The sequence below is a fragment of the Moschus berezovskii genome, chromosome 26 (genome assembly GCF_049115385.1).
Source record: "Moschus berezovskii isolate FMDL1 chromosome 26, NW_MosBer_1.0, whole genome shotgun sequence".
NCBI lineage: Eukaryota > Metazoa > Chordata > Mammalia > Artiodactyla > Moschidae > Moschus > Moschus berezovskii.
The window spans coordinates 39,295,526-39,316,876 of NC_142485.1; the positions used below are offsets into that span (position 1 = coordinate 39,295,526).

The 21,351-nt window shown below is 42.7% G+C and overlaps 2 protein-coding genes across 8 annotated transcripts in view; one reads left to right on the forward strand and one right to left on the reverse strand.

Annotated features, from left to right (window-relative positions):
* The window catches only part of ANGPT2 (angiopoietin 2), a 58,370-nt gene extending 48,509 nt beyond the window's left edge, over positions 1–9,861 (forward strand). For both annotated transcript variants that reach the window (XM_055416333.2, XM_055416331.2), the window contains 2 exons: positions 4,204–4,334; positions 7,106–9,861. In XM_055416333.2, the coding sequence (XP_055272308.1) occupies positions 4,204–4,334; positions 7,106–7,266 (292 nt within the window). In that variant the 3' untranslated portion in view covers positions 7,267–9,861. The remainder of the gene's footprint in view (positions 1–4,203; positions 4,335–7,105) is intronic.
* Positions 1–21,351, reverse strand: part of MCPH1 (microcephalin 1) — a 236,353-nt gene that overhangs the window by 125,967 nt on the left and 89,035 nt on the right. For all 6 annotated transcript variants that reach the window (XM_055416327.2, XM_088832541.1, XM_088832542.1 and 3 more), the window contains one exon: positions 10,250–10,327. In XM_055416327.2, the coding sequence (XP_055272302.2) occupies positions 10,250–10,327 (78 nt within the window). The remainder of the gene's footprint in view (positions 1–10,249; positions 10,328–21,351) is intronic.

Below are 21,351 nucleotides of genomic sequence, written 5' to 3' on the forward strand. Positions count from 1 at the left end.
CTGACTCTGAGACCCCATGGACTGTAGCCTGCCAGGCTCCTCTGTCCATGGAATTCTCCAGGCCAGGACACTGGAATGAGTAGCCATTCCCTTCTCCAGGAGATCTTCCCAATCCAGAAACTGAACTCGGGTCTCCTGCATTTGGCAGGCAGATTCTTTACCATCTGAGCCACAGGGAAGCCTAGCAGATGTATGAGTATGCTGTTTCCCTCCAAAAGGTTTTAAAAGTTAAATCTATCTTTGTGAAATTCAACCACATTCGGTTGCTGCGTTCCATCCCAAACTGAGGATGAATTCCAAGCTCAAGAGAGGCATGACTAGCTGGGTGGTTGGGCAGCTGGGTCCTCTGCCCTGGGCTGCAGGAAGACGGGCCGGTTCGCAGCACGGCCTCAGTATTTGCGTCCTCCCACCTAGTTGGCGGAGCTAATCTCGAATGTTCCAAGAAAAGCACGGACAGTTCTGAGTGGGAATTGGCTCTTTGGCGCTAGAATGGCCTGAGAGTGGAGGCAAAGCAAAGGGGCCCTGCACGCTGCTGTGTGAGGCCAGGGCAGTGCAGAGGTTGGGGTATCTTGCTGTCACACAGGGGCTCAGGATGCCTGTCGCTGGCGGGGCCCAGAGGGATGGGGTGCCTGCAGGTGAACCAGGAACTGGTCTGGGAAGACACAACACAAGGGGTCAGGTGCCAGCATACCCTGAGGGAGGCTAGAGGGCACAGGCTGGTGAAGAGTGGGAAGAGGCGCAGTTCCGGTGGCCGCTGGGCACACGTCAAACACCTACTCTGATGTCAGACCAAAGAGAAGTTCCACAGCAGTGTCACAGGAGACAGATGTCAGCTGGCCTGCAGTCCTGGCTGAATTCCACTGATACCCAATTCAGACCCTCTGCTCAATGAAAATTCCAAGACCTTAGTAGTTTGGGAAAAAAAACAAACCCTGTGATTTTTAAAGTCCTTGAGCTGGCTTCTCGGGGAGGTCTCAATGGACAGCTCAAAAAAAAAACGGGCTGAAAGCCAGTGCTGACAACTACCTTAGAAATGCACGATGTCCAGTGTCCTGCTGAACGGTGGACCAAAATTCAGAAGCGTTTCTGAAAACATCGTGTCTGACAAGCTTTGACATGACTTCTAAAAAGTCAGTGATTGGCTCTCATCACACACAGAGCCGGGCTGCCCAGGGTGGACAGGGATTCAGATGAGTGAAAAGATAGGTGTCTGGGCTGCAGTGCAGCCCCAAGGGGACTCTAAAGAGATCAAAAACTCAATGCAGTTTTAGACATGAGTGGCTGGTCACTGTTTTACCTCCAAGCTAAATATTTTTTCAACTGGCAACAGTTAGAACTCTACAACAGAGAAATTAAAAAGAAAGAAAGAACACAAAATTAAGGATTAGACTATTTATATAAGAAGATTTTACAGAATGGGTCATTACCCTTGTATGCTGACATTATAAAAATATTTTAAACTCTGATGGTTCTTAACAGATATTTCCTTTAGAAACGCAATCAATTTTTAGATACATGATGTAAAAAAGCCCATGTTTGTTTAAAGCTCAGTTTAATTTACTTGAGATTATAGGGCAGATACTACATTGAAAAAATTATTATCCTGATAAAACATGTCAATGTGATAAGAAAACTGGGATGTGACTAAAACTTAAAATAACTATAGATATTTCAGAACGCCAACTACATGTAGTAGTTGTTTTTTACTAAAGGAATTTTTCCCAAATGTTAGAAAACTGAAAAGAATACACGTTATAGGAATGTATAAGTACATCAATAGAATACGATTCTTTCTACTAAAACTAAGAACTATTTGTATATTCAACCTTAAGAATTGGTCACTTTTGTGGTAAAGAACTGCCTACCAATGCAGGAGATGTAAGAGATGTGGGTTCGATCCCTGGGCTGGGAAAATCCCCTGGAGAAGGAAATGGCAACCGGCTCCAGTATTCTTGCCTGGAGAATCCAGAGGATCCTGGCAGGCTACAGTCCATAGGGTCACAAAAAGTTGGACATGACTGAAGTGACTGAGCACACATACACCAACACTCTGGCAGCTCCATACAAACACTAAGATTTAATTATTAAATACTGGCATTACCTCTCTCACCATTCCACTGTGGTATAAAAGCAATGGTACCAATTTAAAGCAATTTTGAGAATGTGGCTATTCTTGATAAAGTTTTGAAAAAAGCCAACTTTAACCAGTGGGCCACACAACAGAAGGATCTAAAGGGAGTCATTCATCTCAGTCCTGCCAGCGATGAATGAGATGGGCCAGGATAGACATTTAAGTCCTGTTATGTGGCAGCCTGGACGGAAGGGGAGCATGGACACATGTGCATGGATGGCCGAGTGCCTTTGCTGTCCCCTGAAACTACTACAACATTGTTAACTGGCTAAACCCCAAATACAAAAGTTTAAGAAAAAAAGTTGAAAGTGCTTCAAAACCCCAGAGATGAGCAGAACTGACATGAACATGTTACACCAGGTATACAGAGGTTGTGCCAGAGCCCGGGGTCATGACCAAAATACAAGAGGGGCCTGAAGTCAAGAAATTCAGTACGTTTTGTGATGAGGCTTCCAGAGTTACAATATTAAAAACAATTAAAAAATCTGAGTTACTAACACAGAAGTTACTCAGGGGTAATGCTTTATGGAACCTACTGGGTAAGGTCCCAGGTGCCCCCAATGGCTTCCTCCATAACCACACTCTGGGTGCCCTGGCGTGGAGCCCTAACGGAGGGGCAGCCGCGGCCAGTTCCCATTCTGCCACGTACGGCAGGTGACTCTGGGTGAGTTCCTTTCTCTGACCTCAGCCGTCCTACCTGTGAGACTGGGGGTGCTGCACACCCACCTCGGGGCTGTTCAGGACACTGGTACTCACGTGTGGGTTTGGGCGCTGAGAGACAGGCCCCTGGCCAACCTTTCCTCCCAGCTCCACCTTCTGTTCCAAAATGAATTTCAAGAAATTCTACTCCTTCCAAGATAGTTGCCAGTACACATGAGCTGGTGTTCGCAAGACCAGTCGCGTGTGGGGGGCTTAGAGAACAGGAGCGTCCCCAGGATGGGAAACTCAGCGACCCCGGCCCCAAGGCCCACATGGTGATACAGGCTCGGCGCAGGCTCTCACGTCCCCTGGACCCTGCTTCCCTGGCCTGGGCTCCCCTGGAGCAGGGCACACAGCCCCCAGGCCCTTCTCCCCTCCTCCTGGGCAGGCATGCTGCTGGGGGAAGCCAGATTTTTTGCGAGCTCCTAAAAGCCAGAGTGCAAAAGAATTGATGCTTTTGAACTGTGGTGCTGAAAAAGACTTGAGAATCCCTTGGGCTGCAAGGAGATCCAACCAGTCCATCCTAAAGGAAATCAACCCTGAATATTCACTGGAAGGACTGACGCTGAAACTGAAGCTCCAATACTTTGGCCACCTGATGCGATAAGCTGACTCACTGAGAAAGACCCTGATACGAGGAGAAGGGGACGACAGAGGATGAGATGGTTGGCTAACATTACCGACTTGATGGACATGAACTTGGGCAAACTCTGGAGATGGTGAGGGACAGGGAAGCCTGGCGTGCTGCAGTCCATGGGGTTGCAAAGAGCTGGACACAGTTTGGCGACTGAACAAAAAGCCTGGGCCATCATCTAGAGTCTAATGAATAGTATGCTTATTGTTTCTCAAAGTCTGGCAGGTTTTTTACAATACTATTCAGAAATGAGTCCAAGCAACTACAGGCGTTGTTTTCTATGTGGCTCACCAGACTTCTACACCAAGTGCAATGGTCCCTCCTGGTCTGCTGCCCTCCCCACCCCCACCGGTCATCTCGGGACTTTGATTACTATTTCCATGATATGGAAAGAGGATCCCCTCACAACGTATTTTCCCCTCTTTTGTTTATCTGAAAGCAGCAGGAAAATAAATTATGGGGCCCCGAAGTCACTGCTGATGCTTGTGCAAATGATACGCGGTGAAGGTTTCATGAAAACATTCCTCTCTGCCTAAGGGTTTGATGATAAGTTGGTTCCTGTTTATACCAGCACAAAAACATTTTGTCCTGGGTATGCATTAGTGCACTAACCGGCATAGCACGCACTTCTGTAGAATGAAATTCTTCATCGTAAAAAACTTTCCACTATGATAAATCAACCACCCAAGCCAATTATGTTTTGCTTTTTTTTTTTCTATTTTTCTTTGCATGCTCACAGGATTCACCTTAAAGGCCTCACGGGGACAGCCGGCAAAATAAGCAGCATAAGCCAGCCAGGAAATGATTTTAGCACGAAGGATGCAGACAACGACAAATGCATTTGCAAATGCTCACAAATGCTCACAGGAGGTGGGAGGACTTTTCTCTCTTCCTATTTGTGTTGGCAAGGAAGGGTTTCAGAGAGTGAAAGGTTGGCTATTGGGACTGCAACCTGTGATCGGTGACAGTGTCCAAATTTCATAACTAGATGGACTTGCTCAATGCAGGGAGGTTTGTTTTTCGCTTTTTTGGATTGTTGAGTTTTACGCACGAATGTGATACGGAGCTAGAATTGTCGCCAGGCCAACTGTGTCTCCTCAGGACCTGGCCCTGGCAGGGAGAGGGGCCATGTGACCCCGAGCAAGCTCTCCTGAGCTTGTGCTGAATATCAGATGTTGGAAAGATGGTTTAATTCCATTTTGCTTTATTAGAAAGGTTGCTGCTGCTAAGTCACTTCATTTAAGAATTCGAAATGGCAACAAAGCAGTGATGTGGATTCATTAGTATAGGAATGTTTCCAATGAATAATATATAGTTCAAACAAGAATTTTTCAGCTTATTTTTAAAGATGGCATTAATATATAGCAAACACTTATAATGCACAGAAACTAAACAACCTCCTTTTCTGTGCATCAAATTAAAATGAATGATAGTCCAGTTTAAATTAAGGCCTTTATTTTCAGGCTGTTCTTGCCTTCTATTGATACCTTCCATGTTAGATCTCTTAAAATAAAAAAGAAACCACATTCATAAACAAATCTGATATAACAGTCACTTAAATGGCTAGATGAGTTCTCAGAAGCATGTCAGAGTTTAGTGATAGGGACCAACTGTTAGAAAACCTATTCTTCTGATTCCTAAAGTTTTAAGGTGGAATAACCAGAGCCAGTTAATTGTGACTGAGACCAGAAAAAAGTCTGGCAAATGCTGTCACAGCTAGTTCTTAAAAACACTGAAAGATTGAAATGAGCAACGAAAATTCTGCCAACAGTGCAGACTAAATGTAGAGGCAAACAGGAAACTGGCAGTGCTTAATTTTTAGAGGCCATGAATTGTATCACCAAAAATTCATTCATTACTCACCCAGGAAAACCAGAGGAAAGAGCTGAGGTCAATAAATCTTACAAATATGAGGAGCTGCGTCAACAAGTAAAGGATCTAAACTTACCATATGTTAGCACTGCAGTTAAGAACTGTTTACAGGCAAAAGGATTTATTTAAGAAAATAATTTGAAATAAAGTAATTTTCAAGTCTCTCAGTGATACTGAGAGATGGAGGCTCCATTAAGAAGCTCAGCCTTACAGTTCCTTAGAGAATGTGTTTTATGTATAAATACATGGTGGTAACATAAGCCTTCCTTATTAGCCAGGCCCACTTCAGTAATTATTTCAACCAGAGAAGGCTATTATGTGGATTGTGTAAAAGCTGCCTGTCTCCCCCATCGACCATAATAATCCTTTTTAAAGCCAACCAGGGGAAGGGGGTGGGGGAGTGAGCCCTTGGAATCCTTCCTGTTTGCCATTCCCACACTGAGCCCAGCTGTCCACTCAGGCGACAGTGGTTTTCAGACCACCCGAATGTCAGGAGCTACTCAGGAGAGTATCAGTGCATTAATAACCAAGGAAACAACATATTTATTTACTCAGATTAAGATTTAGGGCTGAGAGTGGAAGTGGAAAGCAGACAGGAGAGACGAATCGCAGCCCAAGAGAGAGTGTAGAGGTCAGATTCCAGGCTGTGGTCTGGACCACGGAGAAGCCAGCTAGACTTTTGCACGTGTAGTAAATTCAAAGCTGGGTCAGACAGCAGGCTCTGGGATGGACAGACTCATAAGTGTGCAATATTCCTGAATGTTACGAAGGGTTATGAGCCTCACGTGCAAACATCTTATCAAATCAACATTAATCGGAATCGAGTAACAGAGCTGTTACCCCTCGGAAAGAATCTGGGCATCTGGATGGAATAACTGGTGACCACAGAGCAGCATGTCAATATCAGAATAGAATATATGCACCAGAATACTTTTAAAGAAATAAAACAGGCCCTACCAATACCTGCCCCTGAGGTAATGGTCACGTTATTTCTTTTACTAGGTTTGGAGATATCAAGAATAGTTATTTTTTTCTGTATTTTAAAATTTTATACAAATGGCATCATACTGTGTATGTCCTCCCAACACGATATGAAGATTTATCTGGATTAAGGCATGTAGATCGAGGTCACTCCTCCCCTCACAAACCCAAGGCCTCTGGGGAATGGCGCTGCCCCAGACTAGTCCTTCAGGTGTAGGTGTGGACGCCCCCGAGACCCCAACTTTACTTTAGGGCACACACCACTACAGCCTTAAATTTCCTTTTTGTTTCTGGAACTTGAAGATTTGCTTTTTATCTAGCTCCACTGAGTACTTAAAATCTGGGGTTACGCTTTCAACCAGAAGACTTTGTTAGCGGGAGGGCAGCCTGAATCAGTCTGGTCCACCGTGTGGCTGGGACAGGATGGATGGTGAGCCTGGCCCCATGAGACCCACCCACCCATTCTCCAGGTTCTGACCCTTCCCCACTTTCAGCCGTGCCCTGGCTCTCCTAGCCATGTCGGTGGGTGACTGGCCCTTCCCCACAGCACAGAGGAGTAAGGAAGCTCCTAAGAACGTGTGCCTTAGGGAGCCACAGTCCAACCAGCGCAGAGGTGGAGAGCCACGCTCCCCACCTGCCAAGCGGCTCTCCCCATGCTCAAGAGCGGCCCTGGGCGCGCGCTTCTCAGGCCTGGGATGCGACTCTCTGAAGAGCTGGTATTTCCCACTCAACGGTGGGACAGTCAGGGCTGCCTGGCTCCTAATTCCTTCTGTGCTTCCCTTTCACAGGCTGGTGGTTTGATGCCTGTGGTCCTTCCAACCTGAATGGAATGTACTACCCACAAAGGCAGAACACAAATAAGTTCAACGGTATTAAGTGGTACTACTGGAAGGGCTCGGGCTACTCACTCAAGGCCACGACCATGATGATCCGTCCAGCAGATTTTTAAACTCTGGCACACACCTGAGGGACAATGTCTTGCCCTGTTTCCAGAGACTTGCTCCCAAAGCACTAAAAGACTACACGCTGTCTCTGCATCCAGCTTGGACGAACTGCCTGCTCTCGGTGTGGAAGGGACCCGTGAGCTCCCAGTGCGAGCCCTGTGAGGTTTACCCCTTGAACCTGCATCGCTCAGTGAACCGACGCACAACCCCAGACAAGCCACAGCCTGGTGTGGTGACCTGGCAGAAAGCCTTCGGGAAGATAAATCTAAGCTAGCGAATGAGACTGACAATTTACAGACTCTGTTGTCACAACCAAGAATGTTATGTGCGAGTTGATCAGTAAATAACTGGAAAACAGAACACTTATGCCGTATAGTAGAGATAACCTTGGAACTGCATTTTTCCAAGCACTGTTTATAGACTGTGTAAATATCTATATGTCCTGAATTCAGCACTGCTATCATAATTAAAAGGAAGAAAAAATTCTGCAAGCCATAAAAATACATTATATATTCAGGGATTTTTGTGAGAAGTGGTTATTAGTAGTTTTAATATTTGAAGAAGGAAAAACATAGCTAATGCATTTTTATGCCTCCTCTTAGGAGCTTTAAATTTTCATTTTGAGAACAGCATATTTACGTGTGTATTGACAGTTTAGTTTTAAGTTAATGCTCAAATATATATATTTCAAAGTTTCCATGGTGAAAACTTTCAGGATCTCTGAAATTATTAATAGGAACATGTGTTCTTTTAGTATATATGAAGATTGTACTATTTTTTTCCTGCCTTGCTGTTAAATATGAAGGTATAAACATAACTTATTAGGTGAGATGACCACATTTAACTTTTATGATAATATTTACAGCATTGTAATTTGATTCTGAAACAAATGACTGTGCTTCATGACAAGGAAAATCTTGATTTTTAATGAAGAAAATTATACATTTAATTTCATGACAAACAGGCTTTCCTATCTTTTACTTATTACACTAGAACAGAAGTCTTGTTTCTCTTCTACCAAGATATATTTTAGGGAAGTAGACTACAATGTAGTTTGTGGTTGAGAAAATCTTTCCATTTGAAACACTTACAAAGCTATACTTCTCAAGCTAGATTCACCCCACAAGTTAGCAGGGGAAAAACACAATTTGTATCAGTAACAATAACTTAAATCCTACTAAACTTAAACCACTGCTGCTGCTGCTGCTGCTAAGTCACTTCAGTCGTGTCCGACTCTGTGACCCCGTAGACGGAAGCCCACCAGGCTCCCTCATCCCTGGGATTCTCCAGGCAAGAACACTGGAGTGAGTTGCCATTTCCTTCTCCAGTGTGTGAAAGTGAAAAGTGAAAGTGAAGTCGCTTTTAAAAAAAATGTTCTTGAGTGCAAAACCAAAATCTGATATTTATATAATAGTATATGCAAATATTTACAGAATATTTTGAGAGCACAGATTTAAGCTCAGGACTGTGAAAACTCCTAGAGTTTTAACTCTGTTGAAGTGCCAGGATACAATTAATACTAATAACATTTGTGTAATGCGCCATAATTTGGAAGCCATTTCTCATATATTCCCGTTTGAGTCAGATGTTAGGAAACTTAGAGCCAAGTCTGCAGCCAGCGTTTACCTGTGTCTGTCTCACCTTATACTGTTCTACCACTATATTTTTTCTTATCTAATTTATTTCACCCCCACACCTCCCCTTTCCCAACTTAGTTTCATAACACCTAGGTGTTGCTGAGAGACTCTGAACACATTTCCCACCATGCTGTACCTTCCCAACAAATACATTAACAAGTAAATAACCTCCCATCTCAGAAGAGCTGCTCTCAGTATGTGTAAGAAGGCACTGTAAATTTAACAGAGGTTGACTGTATACACGGCTTTGTACCAGGCTAAAAAACATCTGATAGTAAGAAAATATCCCTGCTTCAGAAGAAACCATACGTTTTCATGATATCTCAATGACCATATGACAGATGCCAAGGTGGGGAAATGAAAATACAGGAAAAATTGGCAACAACACACTTAATTTACAGCACTTGTCCACGTAGGCAGATAAGGTGAATTTCAAAGATAAACATGACCATGTTACTCAGTGTTACATACACTCTCTCACGGCAGAGAATGGAGGGAATCTGCATCTTTACCTCACACTTCAACTCCTTACCTGGTATTTCAAACAACATGTCTTGCTGAAAGGAATTTTTCCTCTTCTTAAGAAAACATTTATAAAGCCAAGACCAAATCAAACCAGCAATGTCAAAATCGGAAACAGAAACAATAACTAAATAAGCCTCGGGAAGGCAGAGTTCAATTTCTTACTATGTGACAGTCACATGGCATTCTCAAACAGCTGAAAAACCTGGAGACAGGTCGCAGATTACAGATCATCAATTATCTTTCAGGCATAATCTTTTGAAAGAATAATCTGTTACAAACCAGTTAACATTTCAAAACAAAAGCCAACTTCTGCACAATCTGACTTCCAAACAAACCTGAAATTACCTACTTATTCATCTTTAAAAACACTGGAACCTGGAACTTTCCCACTGAGAATTTGAAATACCAGAAAATCAGTAAAGTTGAAGCTAAGTTTTAGAAAACATCATAAGGCTAGCACGCTGCAATTTTTATACCTATCAGTTCTATCTGTTAACAGTAACAGCATTGCTATTTGAAGCAGTAAGCAAGATATAATAGCACTTTCTCAAGAATCTTGTCTTCTTTCATTTTTGTGTTTCTCAATCCTAAGGACTTTCATAATTAAATGTTTTTGGATTACATTTCTCACAACTTTTTGAGGAATGGTCTCATATTTATTCTCACAAATAGACAAAATGTGTTAACGTCTGCAAATGTGTCATTTTAATTATAAGCATAATTGCTATTGATTTAATTTTAAAAACTTGAGTACGTATATATGCCAATAATAATTTCCTAAAAATACCAAATTGCACTTATCATCATAAAATAATGTGTGACTTACAGGAGCTGCAGGGAAGTAGTTAGACAGTTCAAATGGTTCCTCGGAAATCCAGTGACCCATTTCCAAAGACCACAGTACCTGTAAGTGACAGAAGAAGCAGAGCACTTTTAATAAACCTATCAGGCTTTCAGTGGACAATAAGCCACTTTAAGGATACAGCAAAATGAAAACAAAACAAACAAACCCCAGCAGTAACTACACACTGCATGGATCTGAAGCATCTTGAACACTGAAGGGCTATCAGAATCTTCAGGCTGTGTAAATGTTACAAATATTAACGAATACTTGTTTAAGGAAAAACATCTCTGGATGGCTAGAAGCCTGGGTTATTATCATATCTTAGTGAGGCCAAATACTGAACACCACCCTACTTCTAAAGATATGAAACACTATATCTTCCTAAATTCCAGTTTCCAATTGAGACAGTTGTTACAGACAATCTTAAGCAAATAACACAGAATCTTATTAATTAAAAAATTCCATATATTTGGAGAAGATAGATCATAAACCTAATTTCAAAGAGCAAAACTTCTGGGGTGTAACTTTATTTCTATCATTTGCTAATACCTTTAGGAGAAGTTTTCCATAACACATGGGGAAATCCTTCTCACCCTTCAGAAGAGTAAAATGTCTCATATCATAAACAAGCTTTCATCATCAGAACCGACACATTTTATAATAATCAAAACAATGCTTTTGTTTTTACTTCAGCATTTGAGATTCTGCACTCATCTCTATGACCAAACTCCCTGAGTATCTGTGTGAATTCTACAACTAAAATAAACAAACTGAATCACGTAACTCCCACGTGTCTTTTTGTCTGCAATCTCCTTCTTTCCTGCGGTCAGTGAATTCATTCTATTTCTCTAGAGTTGTGACGTAAAGTTTAAGGGTTTTTCGCAGATTTACTAGGAATGAAGTCTAAATCTTCCTTTTGGGTAGTTCCTAAACTTCGGAACCATCCATGGAATATCAGTCTGAAATATCTCCTTTTTAATATTAAACCTAGTACCTATCCATCATGGGACAGCATTTTACTTTGTTTCTAAGACAAAGTGAGTATGACGGTGGAATAAAGAACGGAATATAGGGTCTGAATGGCCATTCTCAGCACTGCCCCAGATCTTACTTTGAACAGATGCATTTACTTATTCAACAGCCATTTCTTTCTGCTCACCATCCATTCATCTGTGAACAACTTATTGACAGCCTACCAAGCTGGGTCCTGGAAATCCAAACCCAGACCTAGAAGGATTTACCCTACTGCAGAAGGCATGAGGGGAAACCACAAACGCTGGTTTCTCCAAAGCAGTGCTGGGCACACTTACAAAAGGAAGCAAACTAGCTCAGGCCAGGAGAGCCAAGACAGGGTCCACAGAGGGGCTGACACTGACACTGAAATTCACGAGGCAAAGGCAGAGACAGGGTGAGAGAGGAGGAGGCATCTCAGCACAGGGAGGAGACCACGTGTCAGGACAGCACTGAAGCAGGCGCTTCCTTTTGGCTGCAGTAGAGGAAGCTTCGGAAGAGGCAGTAAGAAAGCAGGGTCGGCGGCTCCACACGGTAGGGAAGGGAGGCCAGCATACCCTGTTTCTAGCCCTGTGTGCCAAGGACACAATGCAAGCACAACTGCTGGAGAGGACAGTAAGAAGGCACATCAGGGAAGACGGAACACACAGCCCACGGCGTGGGGCTCACATGGACACAATGGGAGTGCATTAAAAAAAGCAGAGAAAATCTGCTCCATTAGAGAGAAAGCAACGAGTTGGGTTCTCAGGGACCCTAATCTTCAAACAGATCTGTGTGTACCTGGGCATTTTGTCATTGAATTCTCTTTTTCTTTCCCCCTGATTTTTACTGCATAACCAATGTTTCAAAAAAAAAAAAAAAAAAAACAAACTTAATATATTAATTCAATGAAAGAAGGTATTAGAAAATTTATAACTCTACATTGAAATCATGTTTGTACACAGTTCTTTATGGGTGGTTAAAATAACCCACTGCAGTAACATACTGTTTGCCTTACTTTTATCGGTCAATGTATGTTATCATTTACAGAGACACATTAGCTCCCTACAAACTCATATGATTAGCCCGGGAAATAAACTGTGGAAAGTTTCAAAATCATTTCATTTCCGACATGAAGCATGTGGAAGAGCAGCACAGTGAGAAACACAACACTGCAATGAGAGAATCCAGGGAACCAGCCTTAAAACTGGCTTTGGAATTTGAGTTCAAATGTAAGCCACATTAAAACGTCAACTGACTTAAACAATCGCTGGGAGAAAATTTACGTTCTCTGAATCTGTCCCTTTCTAAATATTTTGAAAATAAAACCATCAGGCATCTACAGTAACATTTTGGTGAGTAAATTAATAAATTTATGTAGGCGTCCAAGGAAGGAGTATTGTACAGAGATAGCAGAAAACATTAATTTGATTGTAATGAAATCATCAGAGTGTACATTTTTTTTAAGAGTGTAAATTTTTTGCTTTAGTGTTTTCATTAGCTAGATTTATCTTTACCTTAGTAGAGTATTCAAAGAAGGAAAATCTACTCTTTAAAATGGCAGTTAAGGCTGCAGGTTTAGTTAAAAATAAAAGGTTAGGGACTTCCCTGGTTGTCCAGTGGCTAAGACTCCATGCTTCCGGGTTTGATCCTTGGTCAGGTAACTAGATCCCACATGTCACAACTGAGAGTTAGCATGCTGCAACTAAAGATTTTGCTTGCTGCAAGGAAAAGTGAAGATCATATGTGCAGCAATGAAGACCCAGAGCAAATAAATAGGTAAAAATAGTAAATAAATAAATGTCAGTACTAAATAAACAAATAAAAGGTTAACTGGGCATGTATTTCTCATAATAAATATGAAAGAATGAAAATAATTGAGAAGCCATCCAAAGCAAGAATGGGGCTGCATGAATACAGAGGACCAAATCCCATGAATACAGCCCTTAAAATGAGGGCTGAGTTATTTCAGCATCCACTGCAAATGAATATATTTCTAACATTTAAAAAATTATTACTCATAAAACTTGAACCCTGTTGATGATTTAAACAGGACCCATTTTCTTGCTCTATTATTAGATTAAGAATTAACGATCACAGAGCTTCCCATAATGTAGGACTGACAATGCAATTAATTCCATTACCAGGCAAAACCCAAACAGTTTTCTCTCATTTTATATCTACCTCATCATTTGAACAGGGTGAAGACTGTAACTAGAGTGAACCCAAGCCAGACAATGGCTCTGAGATTAAATGCAGGTCCAAAAGAGCCTCAGACACAAGGAAGAAAATGAAGCCTACTATGACTGAACAGAGCAAAGTGAGCATAACTTATTTTTACCATCTCGTAAGCCTCAACTAAAACGATGGAACTAAGAGGAATGGGGAAAAAGGAAGATAAAACATGATGATGCTTTGAAGTTGTGAAGCAGGTGGATAAGTGGTAACTCAAGCTTAAATGTCTAGAAAGGGAGTCTGTTAAATTCCTTCCACAGATTACCAGTAAGGCAGGGAAAGTGGTACTAGCAACCTGTGAAAATGCAGTGTAGAACAGAATGGGAAAGAGAAATCTCCTACCTCCTGCCCACCCTATTCTGGAATAAGACAAAAATCAGACAGACTTTCTGGGAGCAGTGGTGAGAAGTAGGGACAACTTCTACAGCAGAGCCCTCACCCCAAAACATGAGCACAGAACCATGATTTGTTGGGGAAACAAATCAGCTCAGGGAAAAAAAGATATGCAGATAATGACACGTGGACTTCCCTCTGTCAAACACCTCCACCTTATCAGATTTATACACTCAGGCAAACAGGATTTCAACCAGGTTTTCAGTCCTCATTATTAAATGTGACTTTCTCCTCATTGGATAAAAGCCTCTAGTATGAAAACAGAGAACAAAACAAACCAAAGGGAATTCCTGGGATGACAGTGATGGGAAGTCCTAGGATACCAGCTTCTTGGGAGACCAAGGGAGAACCAGTCTCAAAGGGAGCAGAAGAACAAAGGGATTCATGGGTGGGAACCCCAAGAAAAACAGATGGGACTGGAAAATTATCTGGTGTGCAGACAATTGTGAAGAAAAAACTAAAATGCTTTTAGAAATTTTTGCAGTGAGAGTAGTAGGCGCATAGAAAAAAAAAAAAAAACTGAGTAATGAAAATGACTGTCAATGATTAGCTTAAGAAAAACAAAAATTACCAGAAACGAAATAGCATCATAGTATATAACATGGTGCAACTTAAACAGCATTCACATAGTCATCTGTGTGTATGCAGATGTGAATGAGTGTGTATTTATACGCATATATAACCAAAAACCAGACCATACTGGGTAGATGGGGAGGGGATGTGTACGTCATAGTGAAAGCTGTACAGTCATATTCTACTGTTCCACAGAGGATGGCTATAGATGATGTCTATGAGAAAAAAAAAAAAACCAGGAAAAGCATTTTATTTAGAAATATGTAAATAAAATATCAGGAGAGAGTCTGGGCTGGGAAACAACATATCAGGGAGTGCCATTTCTATTAGAGGCCTCATAAATTACATTTGGTGCTGAAAACATTCAGGGTAATTTTACCCTTAAGAAAGAACTGCCAAAACGGCACAAAGAGTCCTTTGCCAGTCACCCAGACCCCTGCACAGCCCACAGGGCCGCAGAGTCGGACATGACTGGGCGGCCTGCGCTTCGCTGGATGCCTCCAGCGTGTAATGGCGCCTCTCTCACAGAAGTGCGCTGCACCTGGGACCAGCTCGTCAGTGTCTACAAAAGCGTCTTGACGGACCTGTAACTGGAACTGCACTGATTCTATAGTTTAAAAATGAGGAGAGCTGAAACAAGATGGCGGAGGAATAGGACGGCGAGACCACTTTCTCCCCCACAAATTCATCAAAAGAACAACTGAACACTGAGTAAAGTCCATAAAACGACTTCTGAATGCTGGCAGAGGACATCAGGCACCCAGAAAAGCAGCCTATTGTCTTCAAGAGAAGGTAGGAAAAAACATAAACGATAAAAAAGAGAGACAAAAGAAGTAGGGACAGAGCCCCGTCCCGGGAAAGGAGGCATAAAAAAAGAGAGAAGTTTCCGAGAACCAGGAAACACTCTCACAGGTGAGCCTGAGGCGAGCCTTGGAACCTCAGAGGGCAACACAACCAACTGGGAGAAAAAGAAATAAATAATTAAACCTCACAGCTTACGAGTCCAACGGTAACTCCCAGCAGAGAAGCAGAGCAGACGCCCACATCCACCATTAACAAGCGGGGCCTGGGCAGGGAGGAGCCGGCTGAACTGCTCAGAGAGAGGACTGGGCCTGAATGCTGCGAGGGCAGTCTGGGGGAGCTGACTGGAGACAGCGGAGCAGACTGTGGGGTAGCTACCCTGCGAAAAGCCCTAACTTAAGACTCTGCCAGCCCCACTCAAAGAACAAAGGACTGAGCAGAGCTAGCCGGCTGTGGACGGCTCATCCCCCGCCAAGATGGGCAGGGGAGGGCAGCCAGAGCCAGAAGGGGGCAATCGCGGTCCCAGAGAGGCATCCGATACCAATCTGCAGGCAGGCTTTAGTGTTAACCAAGACTTTTTGGGTTTCTGCACCTGAGAAGGTGCGCCGGTTGTATACACAGAAAACCGAGCGGGAGGGCCGGGGAGGTGATAAGTCGCAGTGACTGCGCTCGCCAAACACCTGGTCACTTGAGCTGCTCGGTCCGGGGAAGGCACAAAACGCAGGCCCAACCAAGTCTGCGCTTTTGTGGAGTACCCGAGTACCTGAACCTGAGTGGCTTAGACCTGGGACATGCATGCAATCCAGTGCCGGCCTCTAACAGTTATCGGCAGAGCAACTTAGAGCCTGTGCAGTGTAGACTGGGACAGCACACACGCCGTGAGCGGGGGCAAAGCCAGTGTGGCTGGGACACTGCGAGCACTCCCCACAGACACCAGAGATATTTCTCTGCAGTGTTCCTCCCTTCCCAGAACAGGACTGAACAAGTGAGCCTTAAAAAGTGTCCACCGCCACCCCCTAGTGTCAGGGCGGAAATTAGACAGTGAAGAGACCGGCAAACAGAAGCTAAAACTGAGGGAACCACCTTGGAAGTGACTATACAGGTTGTCCAAAGTCACTCCAAACCTACTGACATCTCATAACTCATTATTAGTCACTTCACTGCACTCCAGAGAGAAGAAATCCAGCTCCACCCACCAGAACAGTGACACAAGCTTCCCTAACCAGGGAACCTTGACAAGCCACGCTTCCAACCTCACCCATAGCAAGGAAATTCCACAATAAAGAGAACTCCACAAACTGCCTGAAGACGGAAAGGCCACCCCAAACACAGCAATATAAGCAAGATGAAGAGGCAGAGAAATACCCAGCAAATAAAGGAACAGGATAAACGCCCACCAACCCAAACAAAAGAGGAAGAGACAGGGAATCTACCTGATAAAGAATTCCAAATAATGATAGTGAAGTTGATCCAAAATCATTGCAGCACTGTTTCATAATAGCCAGGACATGGAAGCAACCTAGATGTCCATCCGCAGATGAATGGATAAGAAAGCTGTGGTACATTTACACAATGGAGTACTACTCAGGGATTAAAAAAAATACATTTGAATTAGTTCTAATGAGGTGGACGAAACTGGAGCCTATTATACAAAGCGAAGTAAGCCAGAAACAAAAACACCAATATAGTATATTAACACATATATATGGAATATAGCAAGAGGATAATGATAACCGTGTATATGAGACAACAGAAGAGACTCGGATGTGTGGAGCAGTCTTTTGGACTCTGTGGGAGAGGGCGAGGGTGGGATAATTTGGGAGAATGGATTGAAACATGTATATTATATGTGAAATGAATCTGACATGGTTGGGGGCTCCCCACCTCAACACTCTGTGGATTTAAGAGGCCGTTTCTTCCAGAAGTGTATAAATTAGCCTGGGATAGAACCTGCATGCTGAATTTACTAATTAAGAAATGAGAAACCAGAACTATAAAGGTGGCATAGAAATATAAGAAATTATTCTTAAGTAATTTTTAAAAACTTTGAACAGAGTTACAGATTTTGCCATTTGTTATAGACTGGTATATGTAATTTAACCAGAACCATGAGAAAGTTGGTATTGTGTGAATTCTGAGGCACTTTCGACATGTAGGAGTGATGTGGACTTTCTTGAGTTTTACACATTCATAAGTGAATGGTCTGTATCTCGTGCCTTTGTTGGCTTTCTGTGAGCTGTAGTTTCTGGGAAATGAGCAGCTCTCATTCCTGTAACTCTTGTAACCCAGTCATTCGTGTGCCTCCTTCTTGAGGATTCAGTGCGGCTGTGGTGCTGTGATCCCTCTGATAGGAACTCTAACTCGGTGTAAAGCCCCAAAGGTCTGTTACTTATTTTTATTATATATTGTACTATATTTTATTTATAGTGTTGTGCTTGTTTCAGGTGTAGAGCAAAGTGATACAGTCATATATATATATATATATATATATGAATTAACAAAAGCAGTTCCTGTCTTTTGATGGGGAGTTCGTGGTTTATAATATAAACGGCATTATTTTGAGAGAGGGATAACTTAGGTAAGGCATTGGGTTTTTTTTTCTTTTTGCAGCTTAAGGCAGTTGTAAAATAACAATGAAGATTTTTGCAACTGTGTATTCTATAGTATTTTTTTCATTTGGTGATATTTTAACTGTTAATGTTTATGGTATTGTATTCAATAAAATTATAAAAAAATTAAAAAAAAATAAGGAGAAATGACGAGTTAAAAAAATATTGAGCTTCCCAATTCAAAAACCTAGTATGTATTTCCTTTTATTTAGGTGTTTAAAGATTTTTTTCTTAAGTGTTTTGTAGTTTTCAGTATGGGTAGCTCCTCTGGGCCGCGCCTCTTAGCCTGGTTGGTTGTGCCGGGGCCAGCGTCTCTCGCGTCTGCGGCGCGGGGGCCGGCGTCTCTTGTGTCTGCGCCACCTGGGCCAGCTGCCGAGAGGAGCTGCCCCACGTCCAACAGGTGGTGGCTGCGCGGGTGCAGGAGGGCCAAAAGGAGCTACTCCACGTTCAAGGTCAGGAGGGGCGGCCTTGAGGAGATACCCCTCGTCCAAGGTAAGGTACAGCGGCTGCACTTTGCTGGAGCGGCTGTGAAGAGATTTTCCACGACCAAGGTAAGAGAAACCCAAATAAGACGGTAAGTATTGCTAGGGGGCATCAGAGGGCAGACACACTGAAATCATAATCACAGGAAACTAGTCGATCTGATCACATGGACCACAGCCGAATGTGGTCCACTGGAGAAGGGAATGGCAAACCACTTCAGTATACTTGCCTTGAGAACCCCATGAACAGTATCAAAGGCCAAAATGATAGGATACTGAATGAGGAATTCCCCAGGTCGGTAGGTGCCCAGTATGCTACTGGAGATCAGTGGAGAAATAACTCTAGAAGGAATAAAGGGATGGAGCAAAAGCAAAACCAATACCCAGATGTGGATGTGACTGGTGATAGAAGCTAGGTCCGGTGCTGTCAAGAGCAATATTGCATAGGAACCTGGAATGTTAGGTCCATGAATCAAGGCAAATTGGAAGTGGTCAAACAGGAGATGGCAAGAGTGAACATAGACATTCTAGGAATCAGTGAATTAAAATGGACTGGAATGGGTGAATTTAACTCAGATGACCATTATATCCACTACTGTGGGCAGGAATCCCTTAGAAGAAATGGAGTAGCCATCATGGTCAACAAAAGAGTCCGAAATGAAGTACTTGGATGCAATCTTAAAAACGACAGAATGATTTCTGTTCGTTTCCAAGGCAAATCATTCAATATTACAGTAATCCAGGCGTATGCCCCAACCAGTAACGCTGAAGAAGCCGAAGTTGAACGGATCTATGGAGACCTACAAGACCTTTTAGAACTAACACCCAAAAAAGATGTCCTTCTCATTATAGGGGACTGGAATGCAAAAGTAGGAAGTCAAGAAACACCTGGAGTAACAGGCAAATATGGCCTTGGAGCACGAAATGAAGCAGGGCAAAGGCTAATAGAGTTTTGTCAAGAGAACACACTGGTCATAGCAAACACCCTCTTCCAACAACACAAGAGAAGACTCTACACATGGACATCACCAGATGGTCAACCCCGAAATCAGACTGATTATATTCTTTGCAGCCAAAGATGGAGAAGCTGTATTCAGTTAGCAAAAACAAGACCAGGAGCTGACTGTGGCTCAGATCATGAACTCCTTATTGACAAATTCAGACTTAAATTAAAGAAAGTAGGGAAAACCACTAGACCATTCAGATATGACCTAAATCAAATCCCTTATGATTATACAGTGGAAGTGAGAAATAGATTTAAGGGACTAGATCTGATAGATAGAGTGCCTGATGAACTCTGGACGGAGGTTCGTGACATTGTTCAGGAGACAGGGACCAAGACCATCCCCATGGAAAAGAAATGCAAAAAAGTGAAATGGCTGAGGAGGCCTTACAAATAGCTGTGAAAAGAAGAGAGGCGAAAAGCAAAGGAGAAAAGGAAAGATATAAGCATCTGAATGCAGAGTTCCAAAGAATAGCAAGGAGAGATAAGAAAGCCTTCCTCAGCGATCAATGCAAAGAAATAGAGGAAAACAACAGAATAGGAAAAACAAGAGATCTCTTCAAGAAAATTCGAGATTCCAAGGGAACATTTCATGCAAAGATGGGCTCGATAAAGGACAGAAATGGTAGGGACCCAACAGAAGCAGAAGATATTAAGAAGAGGTGGCAAGAATACACAGAAGAACTGTACAAAAAAGATCTTCACGACCAAGACAGTCACGATAACGTGATCACTGACCTAGAGCCAGACATCTTGGAATATGAAGTCAAGTGGGCCTTAGAAAGCATCACTATGAACAAAGCTAGTGGAGGTGATGGAATTCCAGTTGAGCTATTTCAAATCTTGAAAGATGATGCTGTGAAAGTGCTTCACTCAATATGCCAGCAAATTTGGAAAACTCAGCAGTGGCCACAGGACTGGAAAAGGTCAGTCTTGATCCCAATCCCAAAGAAAGGCAATGCCAAAGAATGCTCAAACTACCGCACAATTGCACTCATCTCACATGCTAGTAAAGTCATGCTCAAAATTCTCCAAACCAGGCTTCAGCAGTATGTGAACCTTGAACTTCCAGATGTTCAAGCAGGTTTTAGAAAAGGCAGAGGCACCAGAGATCAAATTGCCAACATCCGCTGGATCATGGAGAAAGCAAGAGAGTTCCAGAAGAGCATGTATTTCTGCTTTATTGACTATGCTAAAGCCTTTGACTGTGTGGATCACAATAAACTGTAGAACATTCTGAAAGAGATGGGAATCCCAGACCACCTGACCTGCCTCTTGAGAAACCTGTATGCAGGTCAGGAAGCAACAGTCAGAACTGTACATGGAACAACTGACTGGTTCCAAATAGGAAAAGGAATGCGTCAAGGCCGTATATTGTCAAGTTGCTTATTTAACTTATATGCAGAGTACATCATGAGGAATGCTGGGCTGGAAGAAGCACAAGCTGGAATCAAGACTGCTGGGAGAAATATCAATAACCTCAGATATGCAGATGACACTACCCTTATGGCAGAAAGTGAAGAGGAACTCAAAAGCCTCTTGATGAAAGTGAAAGTGGAGAGTGAAAAGGTTGGCTTGAAGCTCAACATTCAGAAAACAAAGATCATGGCATCTGGTCCCATCACTTCATGGGAAATAGATGGAAAAACAGTGGAAACAGTGTCAGACTTTATTTTTTTGGGCTCCAAAATCAGTGCAGATGCTGATTGCAGCCATGAAATTAAAAGACGCTTACTCCTTGGAAGGAAAGTTATGACCAACCTTGATAATATATTAAAAAGCAGAGACATTACTTTGCCAACAAAGGTCCGTCTAGTCAAGGCTATGGTTTTTCCAGTGGTCAAGTATGGATGTGAGAGTTGGACTGTGAAGAAGGCTGATCGTCGAAGAATTGATGCTTTTGAACTGTGGTGTTGGAGAAGACTCTTGAGAGTCCCTTGTACCACAAGGAGATCCAACCAGTCCATTCTAAGGGAGATCAATCCTGGGTGTTCATTG